The sequence below is a fragment of the Gavia stellata genome, chromosome 4 (assembly GCF_030936135.1).
Source record: "Gavia stellata isolate bGavSte3 chromosome 4, bGavSte3.hap2, whole genome shotgun sequence".
In the NCBI taxonomy this organism is placed as follows: Eukaryota; Metazoa; Chordata; class Aves; order Gaviiformes; family Gaviidae; genus Gavia; species Gavia stellata.
The window spans coordinates 78,287,192-78,310,773 of NC_082597.1; the positions used below are offsets into that span (position 1 = coordinate 78,287,192).

General features: G+C 39.2%; 1 protein-coding gene across 1 annotated transcript in view; it reads left to right on the forward strand.

The window, feature by feature from the left end:
• Positions 1-23,582, forward strand: part of ARHGAP8 (Rho GTPase activating protein 8) — a 55,766-nt gene that overhangs the window by 16,556 nt on the left and 15,628 nt on the right. Inside the window, exons 5-8 of the mRNA XM_059816508.1 lie at positions 1,999-2,085; positions 5,862-5,960; positions 7,081-7,191; positions 16,895-16,968. Coding sequence (XP_059672491.1) covers positions 1,999-2,085; positions 5,862-5,960; positions 7,081-7,191; positions 16,895-16,968 — 371 coding nt within the window. The remainder of the gene's footprint in view (positions 1-1,998; positions 2,086-5,861; positions 5,961-7,080; positions 7,192-16,894; positions 16,969-23,582) is intronic.

A 23,582-nucleotide genomic window follows, 5' to 3' on the forward strand; every position in this document is an offset into this window, starting at 1 on the left:
GAGCTGCAGCAGGAAGCTGTTGTCTGAAGCCTCTGCTTTCATGAGATACTGGTCTCTGCTCAGTAACAGACTGAGAAAGCTTTTTGGTTTTGCTAGTAGGTTACTGAATATGATTAGTATCATATATCTGTTTTTTCTGGGATTGTGTAAGGGAGAAGAAAGGTAAAGGATCTTTTATATTTTGTCTTTGGTGAGAGATTTGGACTACAATGCTGGGGTTTTTTGCTGTGCACTGACGATTTCTGAAAATAAAGCATTGTATGGATTTGGAAGCATACCCTACCGTACTGTTTTCCTTCTAGGAGAATCCCAAGCCAAATTTACAGTTGCTATATGGGGAGAGGCAGTATGAGGACAGCATCTTCCTGAGTTTTGTTGCCTTTGGACATGCATGCATCTCAAGTGCACAAAGTCAGTCTCATTTATGCCAGAAATCTGTTTTCTGTGTTCTCCAACCCTGACCCAGAAAGCAGGAGAACCAAAGCGGAACAGAGAAGCCCAGGTAGCTGGGCAAACCCAGGCAACTGTACACCCATAATTTTATTCATAGCTGAGACTTCTTAGGGTACTGTCATTGAGAAGCTCAAAGCAGTATTCACAGCCCAACGTGTATGTTCTGCTGTACTAGCCAGAGAAAAAGAAAATTGCACCTTTTAAACTTCTTCCATGTGTGTGTTTTGGAGGTCAAAGGAACAAAGGAGAGTACAGGGGACAATAGTAATTAGCTAGCATCATGAAAGCAAATGTTCAACAGGAATAGTTTCAAAAGAATAGATCTTGCTTTGAAGGTTTACAGCAGAGGCTCAATAAAGTCTTGTGGGCATTTAATTGTAATCTAGGAAACTATGAAGTACGTAAACTTCCACAGAAGCAACAGCTTATGCCCATTGCTTTAAGGTACAAAACAAACTTAAAATGGAAACTTCGCTAAAGAAACTCAGGTGTTTTACTCCTTATTTTTTATTGTTGATTTTGTGTTCTTATCCACAGTGGTGCCAATTGGGATAGTTGTGTATGAGAGCAGCTTTGGGAAAGCAATGCCTTTTCCATTCAAAGGTGTACGGGCCCAATTAAAACCCAAAAGGAAAAACTGTTGTAATTGTTGAGTTGGTCCCTTTTTCCCCTCTTACCATAACCTCTCACAGGAAGGTTTTTCTTAGGAGTTCATAGTAATTTTTTTCCATGATCGTTGTTTTTCTAACAATGAATGGTGAACACTTGGGAGGGGTGCTCCCTACTGGGAAGCAAACTTGGCAAAGTAATAAGCAACAATTTATATGTAAAAGCAAGATATTTCATTATGCATTTCTCAATTTCATTTTGCAATAACGTTGAATAAGAGCAGAGTCTTTTTGTGCAGCCTGGTTTCCATTTCAGTTTCAGCCTACTATCATGATATGACACGGTAGAATCGAGCAATGCTATAATGGAGAAAGATTTTTGTTTCATACAAAGGGGACCATCCATTATAAAACAGCATGCAGTCGGCTTCACCTTTAGTAATTACTAGCAAAACAAGACAAAAGTAGTGGTAAAAATAAAAGATTAGGTGTAAAATTTACATCTGAAAATTTAGACATTTTCTCCGACATGAAAATCCTGTAAGCAGAAAATAAAGGGAGATGAAGGAAAGTAATTTTTTTTATATCACAGAATTTTTTAGAGATTCTTTGTTCTCTTCTCAATTTTTTTTTTTTAAGTTGCCTGATTTCCCTTCTGTCCCCCTGTTATTAAACCTATGAGACAGCAGACATTGGTTGGGAACGTAAAAGTGTTATCTTGGCCCTACTATTGTATCATCAAAACTGACCATTTTATAAAATTGGGGTTTCTTTTTCATTTTACAGTCAGTTTTGTCTGAATTAGGTCTTTTTAATGTATTTGAAAAGAATGGTATGTAATGTTCCTGTAATAATACCTCCCATTCAGTTGTAGCTATTCAGTTCTACAGTTTATGATATTCAAAAGTCTTCTAACAATTTCATTTTCTTTTCCTAGGTATAAGAAAAACCTTAAAGCACTCTATGTTGTACATCCAACCAACTTCATAAAAATTCTGTGGAATATCTTTAAACCTCTTATAAGGTACTTGGCAGTTTATTCAACACATTTTCCCATTTAGTTTAAGGATGGTTTGTTCTCTAATAAGATGCTTTTAAAAAGGCTTGAGGTAAAATATGTCAGGTAACAGCACAATAGCCATTTAAACTGTCTTAAACTAATGAGTAAGGTGAGCTTAAGCCTGGGTATGAATAATAGGGTAGAGTTCTTTCTTTTCTAAGAAAAGGGAGTCTCAATTCATAGTAGTTTTACTGGTATGTTAAAGTAAATATCGCTTTAAAACATAGTTATTCTGTGGACCATGAATGACTTTTTTGTCCTCTTTGACAGCACTTAGCACAATAGAACTGGGTCTGCGACTGGAGTTACTAGGTGATGCGGTAAAGCAGATTGTAAATGGTTAACTTCGGTCTGATCTCAAGTGCTGAGATGAATAGGAATGATACTACTTGTGTGTTCAAAGTTAATGGATAAGCCCTGAAGTGCCCATAAGGATTTGAGATGGAGGGTATAATGGTGAAGGTGGATGTATTTTACTGGTGCATTCTTTTTCTTTGCACGGTAAAAATTGATGCTGTTTACGAGGAACTGGCAACAATGGGCAGATATTGCTAAGTGCTAGGACGGATGGGCTTTCTTAGTTTCTGCTCCTGAACTTCTTGTCACTTTCAAAGTCATTCTAACACTTTGCAGATTATATTATGGATGTCCGCAGGGCTGAAGGACGAAAACAGCTTATCTTGAGAAGCCATAATGAACCAACTAAAAATGTCCATTACAGTAACTCACAATTGATTCAATTCTGACTGGTAGAAAGCTAATTAATTAGAAAGGGGACGTTTAACTTTTAGGCAGATCAGAACATGTAAGAAGCATGTGAAAATAAAGTAATTACAGCTAAAAATCCTTCCAGAATATGCTGTTCTTGAAACAAGACGACTGACTATAGATCTTTATTTTGACTGGCATTAAAATAAATGCCAGAGATCCAGGATGTAGACCAATGGTGAGAAAAGTGTGACAGAAGCAGGAGGTCCAGTAGCTGATAGTACCTCAGGAGTGGGGATGGATTTTTTTTTTTTTTTTTTTTTGTTCCTGATTTGTGGTAAGATGGGTATGGAGAACTTTCTAGGGAAAAAAAAACAGTAAAACCAGAAAAACTCTTGATGTATGTTACAACACTCGGGTGAAACCAACTTCTTTTTCAGAGGCAGCTGAGAGCTCCTTGGGAATAGCTCCAGGCAAGTGGTTTTGGGACACCAACGGTTTTCATTCTGTGCATGTTAATGCACGCAGTAGAGCCACAGCTGGACAACAGCTGTGCTATTTGACTTAGAGTGATAATTGGTTGTTAATTCTTAGAAAAGTTTACAGGTACCTGTTCCAAATACTCATTTTCCTCATATCTTACTATGATACGCTGGAAATTAAACCCTTTTTTACTTTGGATGTGAAAATGGGTGATCCTGATAAGCTTAAGCGTTCATATCTAGCATCGAAAATTAAAACCAGGGCTTGTCATCATAGATGCATCATCATCTTGACCTTCTGAACACCCTGCTTTCATCAGGATTGGCTGTTCTTGTTTGTGCTCGACTTTTACCAATGTGTACCTGGATACTTGATTTGAGTCTAATGTAGCAACACTCTACTCTCTGTTGTTAAAATACACGACCAACAGAAACAAAAATATTTGTACACTGGTGCTGACAAAGTAGTTGAAAGTATGAGTAAACTCTGAAAAGGTCCATAAGCTGGAAGGCAGGAATTAGCTGAAGCTGGGAAAAAAACCTCTCTACTGCTTAAAATGGTTTAATTACCAAATGCTCACATGCATTCTTTGTTTGGGTTGACTCAAGTTTGGGTTTGTCAAGTAAAGGAAAACATAAGAATTTAATTCTAAAACTGAAGTGTGAAAGTGCCCATGTACGATTTGCCTAAATTGTACTCTCATTGAATACTAAAACTCATTATCATTGTTAATTTACTGGAATAGTACAGTTTCAAATTTGTTCACAGTACCTTTTTCTCCCAGTTTAGAATAATCTTATCTTAGCAGATCATGCTTTTATTTAAGTGTCAATATTAAACCACTGTTCACAAAAAGAAGTGAGAAAAATCCTCTGGACTTTCTGTTTCCTAGCTTTGCTGAATTATAGCCCAGAGTAATTTTTAGATAGTGTTTCCAATAAAAATCGCAGATGTAAAATAAATTTCATTGTCAAGAAACATGTATTTATTTTTAAGAGGTCTGTTAGTACATTTGGTACCTGTTAGTACGTGGCCTAAGTACTTCTACATGAAAAATGTGTTTGCTAAGAACTGGACAAATGTCAGAATTATTAGAGTGAAGAACAAAAGTAATAAATATTTTAGCATAAGTATTTAAGAAAATGTAAATACTTAAAATTTTTCAAGCTCCAGAAGTTGATTGATCTCCTTTCCAGTTCCAAAAGAGATGAGTAAGAAGGTAATGTGTTCAGTCAAGTATATTTTTTTCCAAACTGCAGAAAAAATGTAAGAAAAGCACATGTGTATGTGTGAGCTAACAGAAGCCACCCACCTGTTATCAAAATAATATACGTTTAGGTGGTGGTGGTGATGTGGCATTTTTAAGGAACAGCAATAATTCCTAATTGCCCACAACTTAGTTACAAATTATGTGTTCTGGAACATGCCCTGTGTTACCAGAGGTAAGTAGTTACAGAGAATTCTGTGCTAGCCCCTGGCTTAGGTAAGATACTGAAATCATAGGCTGTTTTGGATAAAAGATGCACTGAAGAGCTCTGAGGTTGTGCACGCACAGACTGATATCTGTCAGTGTCCCAAAATCACTTGCCTGTTAGCAAAATTTAACTCTTTCCAATTAAAAGCTTCTAAAATGAAGTGACTTATATTTGTACCATCTCCCACTAGAGGGAGCGTGTGTATGTCTATTTGACAATCCAGGGATAAATTCATTAATCCGAGAGAATTCTTCTCCAATTTTACTATCAAAATAAGTTGCAGCAAAGTACACTTTTTATCATAAACACCTATTATTTTGCTTGACACTTCATTACAGGACATGTATTTTGTGTTATGGAAAAATAATGTAGTTATTTCAGACTACGTGTATAAACGTGTCACTGAACCTTGTTTGAACACCTCAGCCTGTAAGTAGTATATTCTGGCTGAAACTCAAGACCTAACTAGTGATACTTGGTGCTTCAAATTTGGAAATCTGTTTTGTGCAACTCATAGAAAAACCTTATTATTCAGGATGTTTCCTAGAAGCTATCCAGCCCTTTTCAAAATAGATAAAGCTAGTGGCCCAACACCTCAAGGGTATACGCTGTCCATGCTTTGAAAGTCTCGCCTGTCGCTTACTACTTTATAGTTTGTGTCTACAGCCCCGTTATTTTGTCTTTTGGCAGGGAGGAATACTTAAATAACAGAAACATGTTGTTCTGTTGGCCATGTAACATTTTCTCTAAAGATAACAGTTCTTTTAGTGAGCTTTCTAATGCTGTGTGAAAGCTGTTTTTCAGTGGCTTTTAAAGCAGTGTTTTTCATATCTATGCAAATCACAAAACATTCAGATGGAAGTCAGTTATTTTTATTCAAATCAGACTCTCAGGCATGCACTGTATATGTTTGATCATATGAAATGAAATACATCTTATGTCTCCTGCTGCTTCAATTACAGTCTAATTTTGAGTTGCATCAGCACTTACGTTTTTGTAATAGAAACTAAACCCTTCGTATATGTTCCTTGCATGCTGATTTTTATACTTTGTGGGTTTTGGTTTTTTTTTTAGCCATAAGTTTGGGAAAAAAATTACCTACTTGAACTATTTAAGTGACCTGAGAGAGCATCTCAAATATGACCAGCTAAATATCCCTCAAGAAGTCATCCGGTATGTGGCAAGTTTCAAATACGTTGTCTCACCTTTTCTCAAGTAGAGTTGCATCCTGCTCACTGTATTCCAAGCACTAATCCTATTTCTTCAATGATTAAAAGTCTAATTTACCTACTTGTGCTTGGTTGGATTTAATTCTGAAAGCTGCATTGCCATCAAAGATGTGCTGAAGTGCATCAGGTGTTTAGGAAAGAGAACGCTATATAGTTTTCTACAGATTTGGAAGATCTCCATCTCAGTTGTGGAACATTTTCTTAGTATAATTGCAGCTTTTGTATGAGTGTTAGCAAAACCAATCCATATGTCATTACTGCTTATGAGTATCACATAATGGTCGTGGGCAAAAATGTATTGCTTGCATATTGTAACAAATTAAGTGACTTTCTTTTGCTAAGGGCATTCCCAGTCAGCAAAGTGTTGATTGATTTTTAAACTTTATGGATACGTCTATTGTTAGCGGATCCATTACTTTTATATCGTGCGTGTACGTGTGTAAGGGAGGAGTCTTGGAGAGGGGGTGGGAGAGGAAAAGAAAAAGAAATGCATAGGGCTGGAATTGTCAAGTGCCAGTATTAGTATCAATAACAGTCTTTTTGACAGAGCGTTGTACATGGAAATGCTTTGATGTACTGACAGGAAGTGATTTTATGTCACTGCTGAATGAAAGTAACTGGAAGCTTTGATTATGACTGTTATTGATGCCTGGTGGGTTTTTACACACCTTTTGTGTAAATATGGAATAACAGAAAATACCTTACAGCTCTAAGGCTATAAATTGGATTGCATGGTTGCCAAAGAAAGGGGAGTTGTATTTTGAGTAGCAAATAGGTTTGAATTTTGCTGTTAAATTATAGTGCGTTCCTATTTTTTGGACATATTTATTACTATACTCCACTGGCTGAAGCAAAAGAGCTCTTCTATGTCTTGCTTAAGTATTCTACCACAAATACTACTTGAAAATTTCCCTAATACTTAAATTAAGTGCAAATTCTGTAAGACCTGCAGCATATACGCTATTGTCAGGAAAACAGCATCATGAGCAATACTGGTAGCTGTTCGTATATATAGTTTGTCAACTGTGGTGCACAGAAAATCAATGATTTCTTGATTTTTGCAGACATGATGAAAATCTCCGGGGGAAACAGAAGGGAAAACTGCCACCCGTGGTTAAGGTTCCTCCACCACGGCCACCTCTACCTACCCAGCAATTTGGAGTCAGCCTGCAATAGTAAGCTATCAGATTTCTAAAATAGGAGATTTCTATACCCTGCAGCCTTCTGTAATGTACAGATTCACTGGACAGAACGTCTGCAAATATTCTGTTTATTATATGTTTAGTTTTTCATTCTCTTTGAAAGCCACGGAACTAGAAGGCTAGACAGTAGGTTTTATGAATTCAGGACGAGTGTCTCAGTCCCTGTGACCTGCCTGGTCTTCATGTTTACAGTATCTTTGTGGTAGTTAGTGCCAGCATGCCTGCACAACTTTTCTCCCAGTGGACAGAAATTTGCCCATATATGACAGAACCCCGAGCTAATCTGTTGCTCGTGGATGCTGGCAGTATGAAGGTGTTTTGGAGATATTTAGATGGTGGATAGCAAAGCCAAAATAAAGCTTCAGGCTGCAAAATGGCTGCATAAAGCTAAAATGGATGCTTGAGCCTTTATATATTGTTGTTTTGTTGCTCACATATTGTTCTGATCAGAGTTTTGTTGCTCACGTATTGTTCTGATCGGAGTTTTGTTGCTCACGTATTGTTCTGATCGGAGTTTTATGAAATGAATAGAATCACTCTCTTCCAGAAATGCCCTGACAGCTGTTTACGTAGATTACAGCACTGTATGTGGTATAAAAAATGATTTACTTTACACAAGGAAGGGGATGGCAATAGCACTTGCAAGATTCAATTTTGTTAAAAAATAAAAAAAAAACCACAAAACCTTCTAGCTTCCTACCCACAGTCATTTCTGTCATCTTTCTATGGCATCCTTCTCAAAAACAGCTGAAGAATATTGTTCGCATTCAGCAAAGGCAATTTAGACCGTCTGATACATGGACATTTGTCGAATCTCCTCCCACCCTCAGTCTACTTTTCTGGTTCTAATGATTCAGCTGTAAATGAGATATAAACTATAATTTTCCCCTGGTTAAATGTTAAGCATTAGTCCTTTCTGGAAGGCCTGAAATTAGTACAATCAATATCTATTGTGTAAGAGCTACTATGACATTAACTTTTATGATGCCTCTTTAGAGTTCACCCTAACACTTGAAACATGGCTAACTCACTTCCCTAATTCAGAGAATATCTTTTAGGTGGGCTCCACTGGGTCATTAAGAAGGACAATGTTTTATGCCACCACTTCAGAAGTAAAACCGAGACTGTTTGCAGGCGTCAGGGCACACACTTTGTCACTTGCCTCCAGCCCAGCCTGGCTGCTCAAGCAGCTCTGTCGAACTTCTCGCAAGCTTATGTGATCAGACAGCGTGTTGTGTGCCACTCTTACCATCTGCTAGTCATAGTTTATTTCTCTGACTGTGCCTGCACAGTAAACAGCGTCTTTCGCTGGGCTGCACGTGGTGAGGGTGTGGTGACCACCCTTCCTGGCTCTACCAATTTCCAGCTGCATTACCATCAGCAAACCATGTCTTTGCTGCATGCCTTACCTTTCCCGAGTATAAAAAGGGTGGCTGCTTATAAAGAGCTTTTCTGTGGAAGATCTGTGCGTGGAGAAACACCCGAGCGAGGCATTACTGTCATTTTTGACCCAGAGTTCCAGCGTTGGTGATGGAGGTGCTGACGGACAGATGCCCTCCGTGTATGGGTGCAGCTCACAGCGCTCGGGTGTCTGAAATGGACGTACACAGGGATATTCGTTCCTTCTGTTTGCCCACCCTTGTCCAAATTCCCTCTTGCAGAAGAGACAGTGCTGCATCACCACGTAAAAATCACAAATAAATAAATCCCCTGTGACTTCTAAATGAGAAATAAAGGACTTAATTTAGCCTGTGTTTGTGAAGAAAGGTAAAGTTAATGGAGGAGAGGGAATGATATGTGTGGAGAGCTTCTAAAATCTGAACCAAAAAGAAGTATCAACTTTCATCTTGATGAATTAATTGCTTTTGCTAATTCCCTCTCCTTTTATGATCTCTATAGACTGTAATGGCAAAATGGCAGTGACCTCCCACATGTCTAGCAAAGAAGCAGGTTTGAAGTCTTCTCCAGGGTGAGGCTCTTCCATTTTTCTGAAGAGAGCTACAGGGAGATCTGGATTTTATTTTGTATAGGCTTTTGGGAATATGTGTGCTGTGTATTTCATTACAGTTAGTAAAAATTGTACTGTCAGGGATGCTGCTGAGAGAAAGCTACTGTCATTAAAGGACTGTTTCTCTGTGGAGCCTTTTTGTTTAGTTTAAGAAGAGAAACCACAAGGCCCATAGGCCTGAGGTTTCATCGCATTCAGTACTTCTGGGATGATGATTTTTATTCAGTCAGTAAAAGGTTGGTGAATGGGATTTATCCAAAGCCCTCACAGGTGGCCTAATTTTGATAAGATGTTTGATAATGGTATCCCAATGACTTCTGGCTGTGGAAGGTGGTAAAGCCATACCCTTTTGAATGTGCCTCCCTAAAAGCAGTGGGCAATACTGTCTCTGGTAACAATTCCTCATTTAACTTTTTTCTCAGTTTATATTGGTTAATACATTTACTTTCCAGAGCTATAATTAAAAACTAGAAGAGCAAAATGTGATTAAGCGTTGGTTCAGAATATCTCACTTTTGTCCAACAGGCAGTGGGGGGGGGGGGGAACTGTTTTGTTAGGAAAGCAAAACGAAGCTGAAAGAAGTTTCCATCCAGACACTGATAAATGACTGTCTGGGACCAGTGGCTCGTCTTGGAGGAATCTGTTAACTCACAAAGATATTTTTAACCTTGTAGAGTTGGATTTTCAAAATGACATAAGGCAACTGGGCATTTAAAAATCATGGAAGGTCTGTGAGAGCTGGGAGTATAATTCTTTGAAATGTAATCTATACTGAATTGGGTTTAATTTCTGAGCAAGCTGAAGGGCTTAGTATCAGGATAGTTCAAAACTTTTCTTTCTTATGTTACCCCCATCCACTCAGGATCCAAAATCTGAATTTGAAATGGCTGCATTTGATCTCTTTAACCCCTCAGTGTCACCCTAGACTCTTTGGGGGGGGGGGGGGGGGGGAACAAACACATACCAAGCTGACTTCATCTTAAGTGTCCATCCAGCTTTATTTACATTTACTTGTCTGGGATTTAAGTGTGTACTTTGTTAGGCACAGATGTGAAGTGAAGGCCTTCCTCGTTGTGAGCTCCTGTGAGGTCTCAAGAATTTGGTCTTTGCGACTAGAACCTGAATCTAGTACCAACTTGTCCTGAAGTTTCCACTGAAACTGCGCTAATTCAAACAATAATAAATGAGCTTAGTAAAGGCAGTTAAATCATCCAAAACTGGCTTATAGGATGTCTTTAGAATAAAGTGCGGGAGGCCAAAAAAAAATTGGCCGTCTCCCTGTTTAATTCTTTACGCCTACATTTACAGGGCAGATTTGCCCAGTTTACTGAATGATAGTCTTCCCATAGCATTTCTGATCCCCAGCCTGGATTGTCTGGTTGCCAAATTGCACCTTTAAAGGTTTGAACTCATGTTAAAAACCATGTGATTTTCTTGCAAATATAAAATAACACAACAGCAACTAATGTTTATCTTCATGGGAATGAACATAACAGTTCTCCTGAGGAGGTTTTGTCCACACTTAATTTTTCAGTTACAATTTAATGGGAATCCATGCTCAGATTTGACAGGCACTTAAGAATTTGTAGCACAGACTGGGTGGGATAGCTTGTACATTTAGTGTTTATTATGCCCTTCTCTAACTTGCTAATTCAAGCTGCTTATGTGCAGATCGAGTGAGGAGAATAACAACTGTAATGAGCTAGTTTAAAGGTTTATCCAGCCTCACGTCATGTCTCCAATAGGGGGCAATAGCAAATGTTAGCAGGGAGTAGTGTTAGAACAGGGCAAGCGTACAGCATACTTCCTCGGCTATAATGCCTCAGCTTGTAGGAATCAGAGACTGACAGAGGAGACTACTACGGTACTATGGAAATGACTTTCTGTTACTCATCAGTAGTTATCGCGTTCATAAATCCAGACATTTCAAAGAATGTTCATGTAGTGTGTTGATATAGCAAGACTATTCTGTTCTTTCAGCAATGCTACCTTCACACACAAAATGTAGAGCAGCCGGAATTAGCTATTCAGAATATATCCTCGCTAGTTTGCACTGCATGTTAGGGTGGAAAATAGGATTTTTATTCTAAAAGCCATTAGTAAAGATTTGATGTTTAAAAAAGGCAAGGAAAAATTTGGGGGACTCTCTGCTTATGTTGATCACATAAATACAGTTAAAATGCACAAATGAAGCTTCCTAAATTTGCAGCACTTTAAAGGAATTAATAATTGACTATGTGGGCCAAGCAGCATCATTGTCCTCTGCTGTATGTTCAGCAAGCTCCTATAAACCCCTGTTGCTGCACCCGATTGCCTCTGTAATCAAGGAAGGCTGCAGCTGAGCTCCAGCACAGAGTTGACCTTGACTAGCTATTGACATTGTTTTGTTTTCTCTGATTGGTTTTAAAATCTAAAATTAAATACCTTTTGTGGGAAGAGAGGAAATGTTTTGTTCTTCTATCTATTGCCGTGGATGGGGAGAGGGGGCGAGAAGGTGCACAAAATTGCCACAACTGTACAGCTTCTGCTTGTTGAATCGTTACCGTAAACGTTTCAGGGTGCTTTCCTTTTGGACGTAATCTTTCCGCTTGTGCATGCTGTGCATGCGTGACCGGGAAGGAAGAATGCATTCTAAACCAAATCTCAGCATGTCTCAGCAGGAAAAAAATGAAAAGGAGAGGAAAAGCAGAGAGAGAGAAAGATTATCAGCCAGGAATACTTAATGACACTTCAGAACAATGTGTAAAGGCCTTTCGTGATAACTGTCCACTGTCTAGAAATGAGTCACTGGGTATGTAATGTGTTGCAGTAACTAATCATATATCCTATAGAGCGGACTACTCATTCTCCCTGGCTACTGTGTTTACCAGAATAGGTCCCTCTTGAATCTGACATGTTGCTGCAATACAATTCAGATCTGTGAATCAGTTGCAGAAAACAATACTGTGCACTGAAATGCTCTGTTACGCTCATCTCTTAAGCAGAAAGAGTAAGAGATCTCTCATTTCAAATTGCCCGTAGTAGTGCCTGATCTCCAATGTCAGTTTGCATTGTCTGTCATAAAGCACAGCTGCTCATCGCACCATCCTGAACAAGGCAAGAAAAATGCAGATTACTTGATAGGATCCACAAAGAGAGGATAGAGGTGTAATTTCATTGACCTCTGAGCTGGCCTGATTTACATTAGCTGAAGTAATGTCCCTATTATTTTCTGTCACCTTAGGTCCAGTAAACTGAACGCGATGTCCCACGTTGTAAAATGCTATGAAAATATGCATCCCAGCTTTCCCCAGCATTGCAAAAACAGAACAATCCTTTGCATGTGACTTTCAGTGAATATGCTACGCTGTTTTAAAATACCATTTATCTTGAGGACCTCTTTCATTGTACTGGGAGTGGAACCTTTCCTTCAAGGGAAACAGGAATCCTGTAGAAAATGGTAGAAGTGCAGAAATGGTATCTTTCTTCCCAGAAAAAGAAAAATGATGTGTAGGGTTTATTATTACAAATTATAGCCCAGTTATTTGTCTCACCTCTCTGACAGATAAACTAGTGCTCAGCAGGAGCAAGTGCTGTAAATAATCAGTTTGCTATTTATACACTGAAATGGGAAACACATTTATGGGTAACAATAATAATTAGAAAACATTTATAAAAAGCTGCTGGGTTGCTGGGTTGCCTCTGGAGTGAGCAGCTGTAAGAAAGCAAAAACAATCAGTGGAACTTCAGAGAGACTGAGAATGGGTTCCATGAGCTTAAATTGTCAATAATAAAGATGTAACAGCTTCCAAGCAAATTAAAGTCTTGATGATGTTCCCATTTAAGTGAATTAGGCTTTCGACTAATTTTAATAAAAGTTGCCCTAAATGTTTAGGGTACTGATCTGAACATGAAACAAAATTATTTGACACACAAGGAGTGTGTTATAACTCCCCTATTAGAAAGGCTAAAATAAATGCGGGGTTTTTTTCCCTACCTTGATTTGCTGCAGCCTTTCCTTGCTGGTATCCCAAACATTGGCCTTGGTACTGACCTCATCTCCCAGCTCCTTTTCTTGTTTAGTCCCTTGGGGGGGATATCACTTCACTGGGGATTTCGACTTTGCATGCTGTGTAAAGAGCCCCTAGAACTTCCTTCCTTGTGTGGTTTATTAGCAAGGCTAATTTATTAATGGCGCTGCACAGTCACTGTCTGTTTTGTTCTGTGTTGTTGCAGCAGGGTTATACAACACTGATCTGCTGCAAGGGAAAATAATTCCCATCCAGAAGCTGCCTTTCAGAGAAGGGTAGGGGGTTCATGTCTTCTGTGTTTGCGTGGCTCTCTTCCCTTTGCTGTGGCCAGCTTTTGCAGCGGCTGGTGTGAGAGTAAGTGGTACTGAAGCAAAGTTACTTATTCATTTTTCCTCTCCAGGGTCTAGGAGAAAGGCAGGGGGAAGGGGAGAACAGCCTGGGCCTCGGAGCTGGTCTGAGAGCACTGCACAACTCCTGCGTGGTTGTAACGCTGACCTTCTGCTCTACAGCGTCTCCAGCATGCGTGAAACTGCTGTTAGATTGTTGAAGCTGGAAGGAGCAGGAGAGACTAGGAGTGATGGGATGCGTATTCTGAAGGGGGGTGGCTGAGAGGATTTTGCTGCTAGGAGAGATATTTTATGGAGTTACCTGATTGTCACTGCGGGTAAGAAGAGGATGCTGCTCTGAGGACTACATCATAAACTTGGTCCTGGTAGTATTTTAAGCCATGGCCTTCTCCGGTCAGTGAGTTTTTTCATGAAGCACTTATGGCCTCTGGTTTAGCTCTCATAGGATTTCTTTGATAATGGGGAAGATTGAGGTTGGACTTGGTCTTACAAGTCAGATCATAAATCTTTCTTCTGGCCATTATCGTGTTGTTATGATACTACAGAGAATGATTACTCCAGCAAGTCCAGTACCGCTTCATATTGAAATTAATGGTGCCTTGCCAGCGTGTAATGACAAGAAGTTGTATTATTTCATATAAAGATCATACTTGTGAGCAGCAGCAAATGATGAGAATTACTAACATATAAAAGATCATACTTTAGGATTATCTGAATTAAACTTGTTCCTTGCTGTTAGTCTTTCTTTCTGCAAGTGCATTGCATACATTGTAGAATTTATTTGGTCAAATGTCTAAAATTATCATGTTATGAAAATGGTTTTGTGAAACTTGGCTATATTTTTTTTTATCAAAATTCTTATGTCTGTTTACATAAAGGAAAATTCCCCTTTCCTAAACAGTTCCTGTTAGATATAGATACAGCAGTGTCCACAAAGTAGTATTAACCCATACATAGAGCAGTATCGAATTTTATACACTTTCGATTCTGGTATGGATACTTTGCTGAAAAAGAGCAGGAAAAATTTGTTCAATGGATTGATTTTGAATTAGGTTCACAGAAGAGCTATGAGTTTATGTCAACCAAATCTGACAGAGGAGTAGAGCTCTCACAAATACTACAAGCCTTTAAAATCATTGGCTGGAAGGAGAGAAGCTATAGCAGGAATTCAGTTTTCAGTTGTCTTTGGTCTGCTGATGCAGCAGTTAGCTGATGCACCTTATGAGGAAATACAAGGCGAAGAGGGGGGGAAATGTAAATACTATGTAAGGGAAATGAGGTTACAGAAGACATAAGGAAATTATCTCGGATTACTATGGTGAGGAAACAGGTAGGACATAGAATACAAATCCATAGCAGGTCAACTTCATTAGTTCTGCAGCTGAAGAATTTATTTCCGTTCAAACAGCAGGGTGGTCTAGGTATTTAAGATAGTAGGTGGAGCTCTGGGAGCTGGATTAACAAGTTTATTGCAATCATGTAACAAGTTTTATTGTTTTATATAGCACTAGGGGAAGTGACATGCAAAATACAAAAGGGGAAAAATAGGAAAGAGGAAGAGCCAGACTGGGTGGGCAACAAAACTGTAACTGGAAGAAATGGCACTGGTGGCTCAGCATTGTGTCCCTGGAGTGATGAATGAGATCAAAATGTTTGATGACTAAATGACCGAATAGCATGAAGTATATTCTCCTGTCAGTTTATGAGTAAGAGAGGCAAAACCGCAGGGTGATTCAGTACCGAAGTCGGGATCCTGCTGAGTCTTCCCGTTGGAGGAACACCCCCACCAACCCTATATGTGAAGCTGAGGGTGACTAACCTCCTTAAGCTCCGAGGTCCAAAATTAACCAGTCTACATATCCTCTTCTAAATCCCTTCATAGGCATAGGGAAAACAAATAGGAGGAGGAGGGGAGGATTTGAAAATTTCCCTACCCCCCCATGATTTTAAAGTAGTTTTAATGTGTAGTTTAAACACAAAATATAATACTGGATTGCTCATTCCATGCAACAATGTTACAGAAGTTGAATCAAATACACTCCAGTTATTATCGGTTGGTTTATATTAATAAAGCAATAAGCAAGGCTAGACAGAAAGAGAAGAAATCACAGTACTTGGAAAAGACTCTAAGAATCATTCTCCTCTGCAGGTGCAACCTCAGCTAGCAGCACTAGGTTAAGGCTATGTTACATGTTGCATAAACATCTTGCGTTTTCTGTGGGTGAGCTGCAGCACTTGCAGCCTCTCATGATACAGTCTGTGCTGTTTTGTGTTGGTGCTTTAGAGCTTGTCAGTAAAGCTGATCACCTTTTAAATATCAAGCATTAAATTCTACACAGAAATATATATTAAGTCTACTTTAAAATCTGAGATTGGTCCTTCATTTTGTTGTTGATTACTATAAAAATGTAGCAGAATACTCAGTAGATACTGGCCGTCTCTTTTTTTATACTTTTTAAACTGCCAAAAACTTTTTTTTTTAAATAAGGAAGATAATTGCAGAGTTTTCTGCGCTGTCTAGATCAAGAAAATGCTATGTTCCATTTTTTTGCCTCAACTGTTCACTCATGAAAGAGAAAGAAATCTCATTTCATGGGAATCATTCAAAGCGTTAATAATCTCGTTGCATCACTTTGCCTTCAAAATAAATAGTACAATATCCTTTTAATTATACATACACTGTGGCTTAAAAAGAGACAAATGACAAAGAAAAATCTGCATGATAAAAGGCTCCTAAACTTGCAGCATCCCTTGATCAAGACTTACTATGAAGCATTTGCTGCAAACTCCTTCCTCGCCTGCCTCTAAGCTGCCTTGAAACCCCGTTCCACCAACGGTGTCCAACCAAATCCAGTCAGAGCCACCACTGCTGCCATCACTGCGTCATGGTTAAGCACAGCCCTGCTGGGGCATGCCAAGCGAGGGGAACAAAACTAGAGCAAAAACAATCTTGAGTAGGGGCAAAGTTAGCCTGGAACATCATTCTGCGGCTCTGTCCTTGACTCCCCTTCAGTGCAGGAAATAACGCTTATTTATTACTCAGCGCCATTGCAGTTATACAGCTTCTCTAGCAAGAAGAAAGCATTTAGGAACGGCTCTTGGATTAGAAGTCCAAGTCGCTTGTTTGAATGGCTCGTTCAGCACCTGTTAGAGTTGTGGAGGACTCTTGTGTTTGGTGCAGGCTGCTTAATTTGTCGAATTTAACATACGCTCTCAGGTTTTTGCTGAGACTGTTCTGTCTTGGTTTTGACTCTTCGTCTATAAATGCCATTTAAAGGCTGTTACTTTTTCTTTTTTTTTTTTCCTAACAGTATCAAGGACAAAAATAATGGCGAACTAATCCCCCCAGTAATGAAGGAAACTGTATCCTACCTAAAAAGAAAAGGTGAGTTTTGTATCAAAAGACTATGTGTCTTTCAGAACAAGGACAATAGTATGAAACTATATAACACCAAGTGCCCGATTCAGCAAAGTTTACAGCTACACAGGATATGTTTATATCCTGAAAACTTGAGTGGCAATTGGGCACTGCCTTGAGAGCTTTGATGGATAGAGAATACTTATTATCAGATTATTGTCCCACTGTGAAAAAAAACCCAAAAACTTCTTGCCCTTAGGATTAATTAGGGAATAGTAAATGAGACAAGATGTCTTAAAATACACATTGTTAACCCATATCATATCGTTGGTTTTAAGTAGAACTCCCAGTAAAAATCAGTGAGTTCTGTCTTTATAGAACCAGTGGCCATAAAAACTCATTGAGAAAAATGTGTTTTGCAAGAGTAAGACTGAAGTCCTCCCTTTGCAAAATATTTCTACTGGCATTTACAGATGCTTTGACTGCAGTTCATATCGCTAGTTACATTATATAGAGATAGAGATTACAAAGAGCCATATTTAAAATGGGAGTGTCCAAATCTGAGTTCCCCGTATCGTCTTCATGTACAGGGCAAAGAAAGGGTAGACTTTGAACTGGCTGGCTGTACCACTGAGCTCCCCAGTGCATACCTGACCAACAGAAAGGACCAAATATCAGGTGCTATCTGTAGGGTAAGTGCACTGTATTCCCTATATAGGGACAAAAGTGCATGCAGGGGGAAAGTCAGACATAAGGTTGCAGTCTTGAAACTCCTTTTCGCAGTGTAATGTGATTTTACATTTTGATCACTAATTTTTAAGGCAATCACAGTAACATCTCCATAGCCCTTTGTGCTCCAAGGCCTCAGAGTTTCACAATGTTTGCTAAATCTTACACTAAATCTATAGCCTAGGTACGTTTATCTTAAAGGTGACAGAACAGAAACAGGGCATAACACAGTTATGTGACTGGCACATTACACAGTAGTGGAACTGGGAATGATTCCTAAGATCCCTGAAAGAAGGGTGTGAGTTTTTAATAGGTGTGTCAAGTGCAGAAAATAATGTGTTTGATTCAGTTTTGGTTTTGTTTTTTTTTTTTTTAAAAAAAAAGGAAACATCACTGGTGTTCAATATGCTGTTAAATTTGGCTAATGTTTGAACAAATTTTGAGGCTTGGCATGATTTTTGTTAAGACAAAAACCAGACTCAGATCTCTATATTGCTGTTAGATGAGTTTTATCTGAGATTTTCCTTATTTAAAGAGCTATTTGTATTGACAGCACACAAATAATATAAAATATAGATTTTGAGTAAATTGTCTTCTGCCATAGACAGGCTCACCCAAAACCTGTATCCCACAATATTCCCAATTCTCAATTTGCATCCTTGAGCTGTCATTCTGAACGAGGTAAATTTTACTTTCAGTATTCAAATAGTATGCATCATTGATCTCTGTTTATTGCCTCTAGGGTTTGGTCTGAATTTGAGTTTATTTGAACCCTAAGTGAGAAATTTCAAGCTTTTTAAAAACTTGTACTGAATAGGCTTCACATTTGTGAAGACAAAGGTGGGGGAGGGCAAGAAAAATGTTGCTTCTCAGCTTTATTGCTAATTCTCAAGAGAAATCCTGGCTTCATTTAAATCAGTGCAAGATCATACTGATTTAAATGAGGAATGACTAGACACTTAGTGTCTTGCCCTCATTGCTAGGCTACGCTCCTTCGTATTTTAGCTTACCCCATGGTAAATAAGAACATTAAATAACTGCCCATTTTATTTTTCTTTGGGTTTCATACCTTGAGTGAGGCAGATTAATGATATGCATAGGAGAATGAGAGAGAGAGAGAGATCCACTGCAGTGGATACCTGCTTACAGTTTGCAAGCAGTGGAGCACAGTATCTATAGGGATGCTTGTGTACAGAACAGTTAGCTCCTCGCCTCTTGAAATTGCTGATTTGTCTTCAAAATACCTGCAGCAGCCAAGGCCAAGTACTGGAGTGGGGCCAGTTCTGCTATTAAAGGTATCTACTGATCTGCAGTAGATGAAGAGTTCCTAATAGACTTTATTGAAGGCCTCTTGGTCTAAATTCAGGATTTCCACTCAAGCCCATAAAGCTGTTTGGATGTGCTGTTTCCAGAGTGGTGCTAATGATGAAAACTTTGCAGGTGTAGCTTGTATCATATACTATGGTTGGATACAGGGAATGTAAATAGTTCACTACTAAGAATGATGAAGGCAAGTGACTGGCAGCTTGAGACAATCCCTGTAATTATAATTGTAAGTGGATAATTAGAGCTTGTGTAGTGTATCAGTGCATGCCCCATCTGCAGATGAAAGCCAGACTTTTTCATGTTTTAAATTGTTAGGAAACAATCATCCTTACATATATTTAGCTTATCTTAATAGGCAAATACCTCTTCCTCACTAATCACAGGAGTCAAGAGAGCTAAAATGAGGATGAATGTGCACTAACATCATTACTTCTCACAGCTGTTATTATTTAGAAATTGAGTGAAAATTTAGTCACTAAAATGTTAATTGATTTAAACTTCTGGCTGTGCTTGGGAGGAGGGCTTTGCATATCTTGCACTTCCTTGGACCTATTTAAAGACTTTAAAGAAGTAGGAGGTTTATGGCAATCATTATATTGTGCTGGTGACCAGTAACTAGTAATTCTTGCACTGATCTGACACAAAACCTTCTCCATGTCTTGCTTTTGTTCTTTCTGGGTGTTTTGTCTCATCGCTAATTGCACCAGTCCCAATCTCTTCCCTCTCACCAATTGCTGAGTCTAGCTCAGATACCCACAGTTTTCTGAAGCAGCAACACCAACTGCACAGTACAGGGAAAAAAAGCCAAGTTTTAGCTCTCATGGTTGTGATAAAAGAAAGGATTGGCTCAACCTTGTTGTTGCAGAATTTCTCCTAGATGAAATGTTTGTTACTCTGAAAGCAGTAATCATCCTTGGGTTTTCTCCAAACTTCATCTTTTTTTGGCTAAAAACTCATCTGTTCAGTGCAGTATCAGCACAGTTTGTAAAGGATAGTCTCTGAGGAAATGTGATGATACTTCTAGACAAAGCCCATGTGCTACTTTATGCATCTCTGCAAGTCAGTGGCTTGGTAATGCTCCCCACTGATACGTAGTCCAGCCATGTGCTTGCTAGCTGGGCTACCTCATTTTTTCCCCAGCTCTCTGTCCTTCTGTGCCCCCAGGAAGAAAGGGGATGGGCTCTGTCAACATTGGTATTTTCCAACCAAGCTTGGGTTTGCTCAGAGCTGTCATATTCCCGATCATAAGGAGATCTCCACAAACCAGATTTCTAAGGAGAGATGGCTTGTCAGGTAGAGTGTTTTCTGACGCTCTCAGCCAGCTGATGCTTGAAAGCCAAGTACCTGCCATGCCAAGGCTGTTAAGCAGTAGGTGATAGACATGCATTTTTTTGCACTTGCTTATAAGTGTGCAGGTATCTGTTGTACCTGCTGTCTGCTCTGATTTTAACTCTTTCTCTAAATCTGGAATGTCTCAGTTCTGCCATCAGCTTCAGCGAGTGTCGGTTCCCGTGCTGACAGCCCCAAGCGCTGACTGGCAGTGTTCTTTGCACTCCAGACGTGGCCGTGAAAGCTTCAGTTCATCTTCCGGAAGTGACAAAAATTCACTGTCGTTACCCTACTCCATTTGATTTTGGCACAGTTTCCAGCCTGACAGAATTAGCAGAGAGTGGGTTTTGTTTTTCACCCTAGGTGCAGTATTTCCACTCTTTCTTCCCGTTGCTACGTTTTCATATCTGTGTACCTGAAATCAGTTTCTGAAACTCTGACTTAGATCACAAAAGTTTCTGCAAAATCATGCTTCATCAACAGGGTTAAGATTTCTTGAAACATTAGAGATACCCTGACATCCGTTAAGTCCATTCTGTACTGCTCGGGCTCTTCTTTCTTGAACAGATCTGATGCAGGAGCTGTGGTGGTATCCAAACTAGGCACCAGCCTGCAATAGTATGCTACCAGGCTAAGGAAACTTTCAGTCTCTAAAGTTCACCCAGCCTTTCTCATCTTAATGACTCCGATCCCTTTGACAGATTGCTTCATGTCACATTTTTTCCTCCTTGATGTTTGAATTTTCTGCCTCAATTTCAGACAACACCGCTGGCAGAAGTGTTCTTCCCAGTGTGGAGGCATCCGTGTCTGTACAAATGAGCCAAAATTCCCTTTCTTGTACCGAGTTATTGAGTGGGCTCTGACAGCAGCAAGCATGTCCTCATCCCCAACAGCCAAATTAGCCTTATGACAGTGAGTGTGGGGTTCTTCCTCATATATTTATCCAACTGCATATTTAGATAGCTGTTTCTAAGCAAGATGACTCTCGCCGAATCCAGTTAGTAAGTCACCCAGTACCTTAACAGAGACTAAAGAATCTACCGTAAGCAGAGATTCCTCTACATCTGTTTGTATTATATAAATGAGAACTATTATGGCTGATGCCTCAGACACTATTACAATAAACACAATAAACCAAGTTTCTCAATTTCTGTAATAACTTTCATGTTATTTTTTCAACAAGGGAAGAGAAGGGAGCCATTTCACCATTTTCATTCTCGCTCCACTTTAGAGTGAAAAATGTTTTTAAAGTTTTTAATACTGAATTTTAAAAATGCTTAATTTCGGTTCCTGCTAACCTTCACAGGGAAGAATTGGTTTCCTAAAATGAGTTCTGAGTGTCTGAGAAAATTATTAGCTCATTAAGACTAAGCCTCAGAAGTTTATCTTCCAGACCAAACCAGAGAAGTGCTCTTACTTTCAGAAGTAAGGTGTTGGTATCATCATGAACCCAACTGATGATTTAGGCCAAAGAGGAAGGGTAGGTTTAACATAGCACATCTGTGACTAGATCTTCACAGTAACCAGCAAACCAGAGGACATTTTTTTTCTATGCTCAGCCTCAAAACTGCAACCTGTTCATCTGTCTAGTTTATAAATTCAACGCTTGACTTGCACTTGTACTAAATAAGATTTTTTTGTGTGTGTGTGTACTACCTTATCTCTACCATGCGATGGGAAATTACCTTGCTTAATTAAATATTCAGTCTCTTGTCAGAACAATTCATAAGTGTTTCTAACCTGGTGTCATTCCTCTGGCAGTAATGATCTTGACGCTTTGCTCACAGGCCCTTTTCTTCAAAAAGCCCAGCTTATGCCACAGGGTAATAATTTTTTTTCTCTGGTGAGTATGTCCCCACGTGTCCTCAGCAACCTATTTTGTGCTGAAGTGAGGCTGTAAATGGGGCTGTCACTTCTAACCGACCGTTTTGGTAACCGGGGATGTAAGTAATGCCAGGCTATGGAGGATGCCCCTTTGTGCGGACAGCTTCCGTACTGCTCGGGGACGGGTTGTGCAGGTGGCTGCAGCTGCTGGTGCTGCCCACACCGACCCGGCAGGGCAGAGCGGGGCTGGCTCCCTTCAGAGCTGCCCAGCCTCCGAGGCGGTTTTATCCATCATAGGCTTGAGGAGTCAGAAATGCATTTCTGCCTTTAAACTTTAATAAGATGTCACAGCAGAAGTTCCCTTTCATGTCTTTTACTTACATGTCTTTTTTTTCTAGAAAAGCAGGTTGCAGACTGGATATAAGGTATCGTGATGAAATAAAAGCTAGGTGGTGGGTGGCTGGTGGCTTTGGTGTTTGTTTAGGGCAGTATTAGTACAATTCGCCATGCTCTCTTAGTTTTTAAACTCCGACCCGTAGTTTCAGTGTACTGATACACACTAAAAAGAAAACTGCATGGCAAAATCCGTATTTTGTTTGCAAACCCCCCCAACACCTGGAGGTCAGAAGACAGCTTTTAAGGGAACTTTTATTTGATTCATTATAAAGGTGGGTATAAACTGCACTGTTCAGACCTGCATGAAGGTGTCAGATAGGCTTGAGGAACGCTCCTGTCCTTTGTAACCTATCTCAAATATTAAGATACTGTCATTTGTACTGGTCTTATGCAAAATACCAATTTGAAATATGTATGTAGGATTATTACTTTAAATATATTTTATGTCTTAGACAATATCTTCAAAGGTATAAGCTACATGTTTGTCCGTGTTTTAAATAATTTAAAACCAAAGCTAACCTGCTGGTATTATTACTAAAATTTCCAAAATTGTATAACATTTGCATTCTCAGGCATGGCCAAATAAGGAAACAGCTACAAAAAAATTGCATCAAGAAGTGATTGCTAAAGAGACCATATGAGATGAGCAGCAGCTCAGAAGTGATGGAACAATAAACTTACAGTGAAGGAATTGCACTACAGAATTATCAAGCAGAAAATATAACTGTTCCCTATAGGAACATTATCTCGCAGTAGCCCCCATTGCTGAGTCTTCCTCTCTTACCTCATCTCTTTTGTTGACTGGAAGTGCTTTGCAGCACAAAGTTTTTGTTCGATGTTGTCTTGTGGTACCACAGGAGAGTCCTGGGTGATGATTAAGACTTCTAAATGAAATGGTAATAACCATGCTATAGAAGTTTAATGATAAAGTAATAAATGTCCTATGGTATGATTATAGTGACAACTAAAGCTGTCCTTTATCTGTTCAATAGCAGAACCAGTGGTAAACAGTGATTAATCTTTCTTCCTCATCCCCT